Source organism: Cucurbita maxima, unplaced genomic scaffold (assembly GCF_002738345.1).
Source record: "Cucurbita maxima cultivar Rimu unplaced genomic scaffold, Cmax_1.0 Cma_Scf00034, whole genome shotgun sequence".
NCBI classification, from domain to species: Eukaryota; Viridiplantae; Streptophyta; class Magnoliopsida; order Cucurbitales; family Cucurbitaceae; genus Cucurbita; species Cucurbita maxima.
The window spans coordinates 1,350,588-1,360,107 of record NW_019272050.1 but is presented as its reverse complement, the minus strand read 5'-3'; the positions used below and the strand labels follow the sequence as shown (position 1 = coordinate 1,360,107).

General features: G+C 36.9%; 3 protein-coding genes across 10 annotated transcripts in view; all 3 read right to left on the bottom strand.

The window, feature by feature from the left end:
• The window catches only part of LOC111467413, a 4,475-nt gene extending 2,553 nt beyond the window's left edge, over window positions 1-1,922 (bottom strand). Inside the window, exons 1-3 of one of the 3 annotated variants that reach the window (XM_023112296.1) lie at window positions 1,605-1,922; window positions 847-923; window positions 252-682 (exon numbers count right to left, since the gene is read on the bottom strand). In XM_023112296.1, coding sequence (XP_022968064.1) covers window positions 252-639 — 388 coding nt within the window. In that variant the 5' untranslated portion in view covers window positions 640-682; window positions 847-923; window positions 1,605-1,922. Of the gene's footprint in view, window positions 1-251; window positions 924-1,057; window positions 1,377-1,604 lie in introns of those variants that run through there. The other 2 variants (XM_023112294.1, XM_023112297.1) reach the window with 2 other exon arrangements.
• A 576-nt stretch (window positions 1,923-2,498) lies between these two features.
• Window positions 2,499-5,335, bottom strand: LOC111467423 (methyltransferase-like protein 7A). Of its 3 annotated transcripts, XM_023112315.1 has the most exons (7): window positions 4,937-5,329; window positions 4,742-4,837; window positions 4,437-4,655; window positions 3,905-4,001; window positions 3,053-3,115; window positions 2,749-2,950; window positions 2,499-2,665 (listed from the first exon to the last, which is right to left on the bottom strand). In XM_023112315.1, exons 1-6 carry the CDS (start codon window positions 5,219-5,221, stop codon window positions 2,757-2,759), a joined length of 954 nt encoding a protein of 317 aa, XP_022968083.1. In that variant the 5' UTR covers window positions 5,222-5,329; the 3' UTR covers window positions 2,499-2,665; window positions 2,749-2,756. The 3 variants fall into 3 exon arrangements, with proteins under 3 accessions (XP_022968083.1, XP_022968084.1, XP_022968082.1); XM_023112316.1 differs by having other exon boundaries at window positions 2,502-2,947; window positions 4,937-5,335; XM_023112314.1 differs by having other exon boundaries at window positions 2,502-2,950; window positions 4,937-5,327.
• A 165-nt stretch (window positions 5,336-5,500) lies between these two features.
• LOC111467435 lies at window positions 5,501-8,537 on the bottom strand. 4 transcript variants are annotated; one of them, XM_023112333.1, is made up of 8 exons: window positions 8,382-8,536; window positions 8,111-8,197; window positions 7,391-7,584; window positions 6,932-6,994; window positions 6,792-6,839; window positions 6,597-6,653; window positions 6,003-6,072; window positions 5,501-5,901 (listed from the first exon to the last, which is right to left on the bottom strand). In XM_023112333.1, the coding sequence occupies exons 3-8, from the start codon at window positions 7,535-7,537 to the stop codon at window positions 5,798-5,800; spliced, it is 489 nt and encodes a 162-aa protein (XP_022968101.1). In that variant the 5' UTR covers window positions 7,538-7,584; window positions 8,111-8,197; window positions 8,382-8,536; the 3' UTR covers window positions 5,501-5,797. The 4 variants fall into 4 exon arrangements, with proteins under 4 accessions (XP_022968101.1, XP_022968102.1, XP_022968099.1 ...); XM_023112334.1 differs by having other exon boundaries at window positions 8,117-8,197; XM_023112331.1 differs by lacking the exon at window positions 8,111-8,197 and having other exon boundaries at window positions 8,382-8,537.
• Window positions 8,538-9,520: the final 983 nt, after the last annotated feature.

The following is a 9,520-nucleotide window of genomic DNA, read 5'->3' as shown; positions in this document are numbered from 1 at the left end:
CTATGATTCCCCCCCCCCCCCCCCAAACATGTTTGTGCGTGCAGCAAGCGCACATACACCATAGGAAATGATTCTTCCATGATAAGAAAGTAACAATCCTACTCTTTTAGAACCCAGAAAAATATAGCCCAAGAAAGACATTGAATTCAACAGCAGATTACTCAATTGCCCGTGAAGTTTCATATGCACCCGCAATGATGAGAGAAATGATATGGTTACAGAAAAACATGGTGTAATAACAGTAATAGTACCCCTTTTGGTCGAAGTTTCATGACCATCAATATTGATTTCCTGAATTGCTGGAGGTGTCCATTGAGGGCCTTGTGAGATGTCAGATGGACTACTCAAAAACAACCCAGCACCATCAGATGCAGAAGTGTGAGCATAAAGATGGTTGTTGCCCCTTATCCAGCTGCGACTTTCTTTACTATTAGATGATGTAGATGACCCATACAGTTGCACACCATCATGCCAACCATGTGGCAACCCATCAGATTGAAATTGGATATCCCATCTTGATGGAGGCGGTGAAAAGCTTGTATTTGTATGCCAGAAAGGCTCGTGAGGACCCAGAGACCAGTCCCTGCTAGCTGCATTCGATCCATGTGGTCTGGCAGCCACACAACAGAGAGACCCCATTTAGCTATCAGCTTCCTTAGACCGTCTCTGCTCGTGCTCAACTCTTAAAACACAAACCAGAAATCATGCCACTTAAATTACTTTATGTTGTATACTTCTTTATTACAAGCTACATCATGAAATACAGAAACATTTGGAAGCCAAAATCCACACTCCGATAAGCAAACGACCTCTGAATGTTACTAAAAAATTCACAAATGCCCTTACTCTCTCCAACAGCTAACAAGCACAGACTCTGTTATGTCCCAGAATCTCGACAAAGTCATGAGCCAACCACAGCTTAACTGCCATCAGAAAAAAAAAAAAAAAATGTTGCCATAATAAGTCATAACCATATCAAGCCAACAGTAAGAAAGCGCATATGCAATTTAACGAGCACATTATGGAGTTATGAACTGCAAACAGGTAAACAACATACATTATAAGCAAAGAATCATGCAAATAGTAGACAGAACTATCGACCTCGAGCACCCCCACCCCCAAGGAAGCCCAAAAATTAAATGAAACCAGAAAATCGTCAAATAATCAAAATCAGAGGTGAACAAGCCAGCTGACAAATTCTCTGTAATCATATATATATATCTTCAACAACCATAAATGATATCTACAAAATAGGAAACCCAGACTCCGAAAATTGAAGGCGAAATAAACAAGAATCCACAATAATTTGACACGAAATAATTGCAGAGGTAAAAGTAAAGCACTAGAAAACGAAAACTATTCAAGAAGAAAGATGGAAGGAGAAAAGAAGACAGAGAACATGGACCATGGGAAAAAGATAAAAAGAAAACTTTAAAAAAAAAAGGGGAAAAAAGCTTCCACACTTGCAAAAACGAACACAGAGAAACAATCATACAAAAAATTGAGCCTAAAGTTTAGGGCAGTAATCAAAACAGTTCTTCAAAGAACAAAGGACGAAATTACGCAAAGCTTCGAGGAACAAAAAAGGCCACGAGAAAGCTTACATTTTCAGAGACAGAAAAGCATCGATTCTGAAGGGAAAGTCTGAGCGACACCAATCACCGGCTGTCGGAACGGAAAGAAAACCCTAGTTTGTCGGAGACGAAGAGAGGAGAACTGTAAGCTTTGTTTGTATAAGTGCAGCCAGGAAGAAGTTAGGAACTTTTTCGCAATGTTAAAGTTGTACGAAATTGCATTGGATATCCCTTAAATATCTGAAACTTTGCAGTAAAGTCCTCACGCAATTCTTTTTTTATAATTTTGGACAAGTAATATACCATAAGTTTTGCATTAAAACAATCATTTGCAAAACAAATGGAAATTAAACTATTTTTTAAATTAAAAAAAATACCATTATTATAATTTAATAAAATATGTATTTTTTCTTTTTTGGGCTATGATTGTTGTATTTATTAGTTAGGAGATTAAATAGGTACCAATAATTGTATTAATAATTAAACTCAACAACTTTGTCAAAACTATTCATTCAATCTATATTATTATAAGAATCCATAGGATAATTAATTATGTATAAATTCATGTTAAATAGCATTCTAAAATAATATCAAATTCTATAATTAATTCCATATACTTTTTTTATTTTTTAATTTTAGTTTAGATATAAATAAATACAAAAATAGAATTAGAGTTTGTAACTAAATAAAAAAAAACTTAACATATTTATTTGTCTATTACCCCATTTATATTGGTAGAAAATAAGGTTATGATATTATATTTTTATTTAGTTATACCCGAAAATGAAAATTACTCATTAAATTTTTTTTTTTAAATAAATAATTTTTAAAGAGTAAATATATAGAAAGATATATCGGTAACTCACCCGTTAAATTCCCTATCTACAAATCTACCCCAATTCCCGTAAAAATAAATGAAACTTGTTGCAAACATGAAAAAAATGAATTAAGAGGCAAGAACGGGAACAGAAATGGAGAAGGCTTCTCCGTCTCTACTCTGACCTGACCCGACCCGTGGAAGAGATACACAAGATGTGGATATTCAAGCTCATGGTTGATTTATCAGTGTTTCTCCTGCTTCAAGCATGGGCCTGCAGCAAAGAAACAAAGCATAGAAGAAGGAGAAGACAATGAAGACAGGATACTGAGGGAAAATGTGGGAACAGGATGTTACATTTCTTGTCATCTATGAGCAACTCCATAAACTTGAGGATTTATGAAGGCAGCATTAGAGAAGGAAGCCATGTTTAGATCAACATTTGAAAACCCGGCTTCACTTATACTCTGCCCTGTCCTCCGGGTAAGGTGACATCCATCAGAAACTAACTGCTGCACGGGATCGAGCACGTCTTGTACAAACCGAAGCACGGTTCCTTCTACATCGACATAATAACAACAACAACAATAACAAAAGTGCCCCATTGGTTATCTTATGTCCAAACAAGCGATTTTCTATAGGTAAGATTTCGGTATTATACCTTCTGCAGCCACGTGTTCGACGAATATGTATAGTCCACTGGGTCTCAGAACCCTCTTCACCTCTGCACACCACCCAAAGAAATGCACTTTTGTTTGAGATTCAAGAACTTGTTTAGTCTATCAGATAGTCCTTAAGTAAAATACTAGGAATCACTGACCTCTACAATAATATGATATTGTCTACTTTGAGCATAAGCTCTCGTGGCTTTGCTTTTGGTTTTTCCAAAAGGTCTCATACGAATGGAGATAGTGTTTCTTACTTATAAACCCATGATTTTCCTCTAAATTAGCTAACGTGGAACTACTCCTTTCAATAATCCTCAATCCTCCTCTCGAGTAAAGTACATTATATAGCCTCTCTTGAGGCCTATGGAGCTCTCGAAGAGCCTTCCCTGATCAAGGCTTGACTCCTCCTCTGGAGCCCTCGAACAAAGTACGTCATTTGTTCGACACTTGAGTCACTTTTGTCTACACCTTCGAGACTCGCAACTTCTTTGTTCGACATTTGAGGATACTATTGACATAGCTAAGTTAAGGACATGACTCTCATACTATGTTAGGAATCACGGACCTCCACGATGGCATGATATTGTCCACTTTGAATAAAAGCTCTCGTGGCTAAATATATGTTTTTCTTCTCCTGCCTGAATTCTTAAGCAACTATACATTGTTACGCTATCATCAATCAAGCAATCGACAGATTTCCAAAAGGCAGAAGCAAAGTCAATCTCAGTTCTCAGATTCCGTTCTATGAAGTTGCCTATTTGAAGTTTCTGAGTTTTGGAAACATCATTCATCTAACTAAAAGATGTCAAATTCTCCACCAAACTATAATGAAAATAAGGTATTACCCTTTAGAGTCATGTCGACATTCGACACAGAACATAAGACGAGTGTTCCAACGACAACATCGACCGAAGCATCGGGTAATGGTATAGCCTCCCCGACCTAGCCAAAGATCATAGATATCAATAAATCTAAGTTTCCATAAGGAGTAAACATAATTTTTCAAATATAAACCTTGAAAGCACAACCAACTCTTACAAATTGATGATATCAACTTCTAGTTCTAAGGATGCATTCAATGGCTTTAATACCTCAGAAACACAACATTTCTCGTCAAACAAAGTAGGTAAAAAGGCACAAAACTTTACTGATAATACAATGGAAGTTACCCTATCCATCAGACTTGTCAAACCAATGATGTTGAAAAAAAGAAACCCATTTGTACCAACTGGGATGTTCATGGGTCAAATAATTAACCTAAATCAGAAAGGTTTTCACATTCAATAACAGAGACAGGGACCTGAAAATACTGCACTGCTTCTATCAATAATTCTATGAAGTTCTGTGAGGAACAGCAGAGTTCTATAAAGTGCATACCGCTTGTTTAAACTCGAAGTTATCAGCTGGCAGACCAGCACTCTGTGCTGCTTCGCGAGCATATTTCTCCATCTTGGGGTTTGGATCCACACCATAAACCTTCATACCTTCTTCCCCAGCGTAATATTTAAGGTTAGGACCCGCGCCAATTCCGATCTCTAGGACTTTCTGGGCCTTCCCTCTTAAAGTGGCAAACATCTGGGACTTGTAATCTGCAATCTAAGTATGAAAGATTGCAAAAAACATAGAAAACAATGTTAGCGACTCACAAATTCTAATCAATTGTAACGTAAGTTAGCTCCAACCTCCGCTTCGTACAATTTCATGCCATTAGCTAGAACAGATGCGTAGAAATCCTCGTACCAATCTGGCTTAGGAGGATGAACCCTGTTCAATATAGCCTATACACAACAAAGCTAACGAACTTTACCATCTGGGTTTTAGTAGGAAACTGGATAAGGAGAAAAACCCATCAGTGTGCTTAGAAAGAAAATACGCACTGTGTAATCAGAGGATGAATTAGAGGACGCCATTGAAGAACTTAGAGGGAACAGAGAAGTCGCTGCTGCTTCAATGAAAAGCCTCCTTCCGCATATGCAAGAACAATGGTTGTGGCAGAACAAGCGTGGGAATGATGATAGTGGCTTCGGATTGCCTCCATTTGGCGCATCTTGACTGCTCTGGCGCGCACAGTTGAAGGGCGATGGCCTTCTTGGCGTGGCTTGCTGAGGCGCATTGCGTTTGGAGAAGATGATTGAGCTTGGTGTAGAAGCGTAAAGGATCATGTTGCTTTGTGTGTGTGATTGCAGAGATATTTGTCGTTGTTATTAAAAAAAGGTAACCACGCGATTCGTGAATCAATCTAAGCATAAACCACTTGTTATCTTCTCAATTCTTATTCCAAATTTACTGGACAGACAAGAAACTAGTACAACTAACCGTTGAACGTTCAAGGCTCGGCCAGTTCTAAAATTATCCTTAACCAATTATCTTTTGATCGTAAAAGAATCGGACGGTGATAATCACTACTTAACTCAAAAGCTTTAGAACGTGCAAGAAATGCAAAATAGGAAACCTGGAGGTATAAATTCTGCATTATAACAGAAGGTATATTGGTGTATAACATATGGTATTGAATGCTATTGAGCCAGCAAAAGCTAGCTATAAGACTAAATAATTCTCGAATGCAATCTAAGGATTGAATTCATAACTTAAAGCATAGAAAGCATTACAACGTCCCACTAGCATGATCAATCATAACAAGTGAAGCTTAAAATTCAGCATGTTTCACTTATTGGTATCATTAAAGGACTTCAGGATGCTGCTCAGTATGAATAGATCAAGTTCTTTCGTCCAGATAGCTATTCCTTGCACACTTTCTCCTCAGAAACGTGATCATTACAGCCACTTTCTAATGTGGATTGCTGATCCTCTTCTGCTGCGGGTTCGATATTACCTTCATGCCCTGCGGGAAGCAGAAGAATAAAGCAAAGTATTTATCATTTCCTGTCGTAAATTAGAAATCTTGGCTGTAAAAAAAAAAAAGAGAGAACATGTGGCTCATACCTTCACCATCATCGGCATCAGCAGGAGCATAAGCCGAGCGCCTTGAGCGGACTTGCTGATGTGGGGTTGGCTGATCATGACAACAATGGTAATAAAAATATCAGCAAAGACTACAAACAGCATAATCACTCCACTAAATATACGAACACAACGAACAACACATTCCATTTGAAATGGTGCTTTATTTTTCGTTCTTCTTTTTCCCTCTTTTTTGCGATGAAAAGAAGAACAGGGAGAGGAAAGACAAGTCTCAAAGGAAAGCAAACCGCACCAATTTAAGCAAAGACGTAATATCCTGTATGGATCCCAAGTGGTCTTTCAGATCACATCCAGGAAAGATTAGTTTGGAAGACATAATCCAGCTATGGTAATTACTGAGAGTACATTATCTTGCTAAAGTTTCAGTTGTTTTTTGGGAAGACCAATCAACTTCACATTAAACATTTGGTTTGTTTTTAGCAAGTGGGAGAATGATTAACAGCTACTAAACTATTACTCAAGATCAAAAGGCGATTTATATATTTAAAAAACACGGCAAGTATAATGAACAGACAAAGATTCCCCACTCTTTATTATTTATTAAACATCACGCACCTGCAACTTTGGCCTGAGTGCTTCAAGTGGTCCTTTAGGTTTTTGAGCACCTCCTTGCTGTTACAGAAGTCAAAGGAGGAGTAATTAGGCAAGACAATCGCATCAAACTTGGGTCATCTAATCAAGATCAAAATTTCATCCATATCTTTATATTTAGCATCCAATTAGCAGTTTTAGTAAAAATCTAAAGAGTACCTTCCCTAATGCCCAATCAGCAGAATCGAAAAAGGCACGTTCATGGTCCTAGACAAAAGGAACATTTGCAGTTGTCACCATAGAGGACTTGAATGGAAGTAAAATCCCAAAAGGGTAACTGAAAGATAACCATTAATTACTTTTGATATCAAAGGAGGCTTCTTTGGCACTATTCCTCCGTACTTCTTCTTGATGATCTCCTCCTGTTTAAAACCATTATATCATACTGTTACCAAACAAATTATGACAAACCTTGATGACACCACATGACCAACATACAGTAGAAAATAGGAACGAGACAGGGAAAGAAACATTTTTTCTCCTGCCTCATCAAGGCATTTTTATTTAGCTTTTCCCCTTTATGGCCCAGCTTTATGCAAAGGCAAGAAAAAGTCGCTTACAAAATCAAAAACTTTGCATAAAAAATTAGAGATTTCTTAATTTAGTATTTTCATTAAAAAAATCCATCTAAGGGGACCTTGATGACATTGAGAAAACTGGAAATAGCAAACATTACATTTCAAACATCGATAATTTCAAAATTCTCCAATGACAGACACACAAGAGAACCACTCCATAAATACAGAAGCAGCACTAACCTCTTGCTGCTGTGAAGGCATAGGATTTTCTTCTTTCTTATCTGGGCCGGGTATTTCTTCCTCGAACTTCTCACAATGATCTTGATTTTGAGGGAGATTATCAGCAATGGCTTTCTCCTTAACTTCCTCGATATTTTTTTCTGACATGTTCCCCTTCGTTACAAAAACTATGGGCGAAGGTGAACGGTATATAACTGCAAGTGATAAAATAAGTCAAAAGGGTGGCTCAAAAATCACTTACCTACAATCACGGACTAAAAACCCAGTTCAAATTCCATAATCACAACCAAAAGTAAAGCGCCCTTTGACAGAGAACATTTCGCACGAAAATGCTACCATTTCTAGAAAATTTAACCAAATCACATCAAGATGATTACACATCCGGGTCCAAATCAATTCAAATGATATACTTACCAGAAGCTGAAATGATGTAATTGGTCCAAATGCCAGATTTTATAGAGAAGTATGACAAGTCAATTATTTCAACCAAACACGAAACGTAGGAGAAAACGACAAAGAGAGCCTCTTTCGTACCATTATTGACCGAAAAAAAACAATACCTCAAATTGGAATTTGGAATAAATCTTATGAGTTATGATGCTCTGTCAATCGTACAGTTTCCACAATCACCCTAAGCAAATTTACATTTTCCAGAATCGTGCGTAGCAAATTAAATCACGTATTTAATCAACCCACAAAAAAGAAATTCGAATTCAAAACCTTCACCCCAATATCATTGCTCCCATGTCCAAACAGAACTAATCCGATTCATTAATGGAGCTAAATCTAAACCAATATGAACTTCACCTGCAAGAAGCAATCATGATATTTAAATTACAAACGAACTTCCACAGACTTAAGGAAATGAATGGACAGTGCCAAAACAATAACAATCTGATAACAACGAAATTGGATTATCAGTCATTTAATTGACCATCGTTGTTCGATCTCATAATCCAAAATCCGAAGAAGGTTTAGATGAATAACTTACATTACCGGAGGCTAAGATCGCAATCGGAACTGATGAATAAATTAGAGGCGGAGGATCCGAGGACGGATCAGAAGCAAATCCGGTGTATACTGATTGTTCCTTTCCTCTGCCTAAATCCAGTGTCTTATTTAACAGTGTTCGCGTTTACCAACCAAACAAAGCCTAGAATTTACGCGAATTACATGAGATCAGAGCGCGTGGTTGGTGATGGCGTTCGTGGGCCGCACAATCTGGGCTGCTCGTCCATTGTGATTATTGGGCTTTTCCATTTTGGGCCCAAGTAAACTTGTCTTTTTAAAACGTCTAAAATATTAAAAAATATATATTTTATGCGAGATAAATATATATATATATATATTTTTACTCAAAAGTACTTCAAAACTAAACATTAAATAAATATGTTACTAAATATTATTCTAACAATTTTATAAAAATCGTATTTGTAGTTCAATAGGTCCAAATCGTATTTGTAGTTCAAGAAGCCGAACCTTAGAGAAATTGCTGACCGAACTATTTAATCTTTTTGGTTTCTCGAGTTTGGCAACTGCTCTCAAATACGAGTAGGACTTTACTTTAAATATCTCCTAAACAATGCTTATTCCAAAAATACCCTTAAATTCACTCAGCTTTATTTCTTACACGACCATCCATTATTACACTTGAGGTGACCGAAATAATTTTAAATGAATAAATATATTACTAGTTACTATTCTCACAATTTTAGTACTTTTACTAAAAGAGCGTTTCGAGTAGCCTTAGAAACATTCTGACCTAACTAAACTTGTTGGTTTCTCCAGCTTGGCATTTCCTCTCTAATACAATTACGACTTTACCTTGAATCAAACTCACACTCTAAAGTATCTCCTAAACAACGTTTATTCTAAAATTACCCTCAAATTCAACTCGTTTTATTCCTTACACTATCATCCATCGTTATTATGAGATCCCACATTGGTTGGGGGAGAAAAACGAAGTTTTTTTTTTTTTTTTGTAAGGGTGTGGAAATCTCTCCACATTTTAAAAACATTCAGACGAAACGTGAAAATGAAAGCCCAAAAATGACAATATCTACTAGTGGTGAGCTTGAGTTGTTACGAATGGTATTAGATTCAGACACCGAGTGATATACCAGCAAGAAC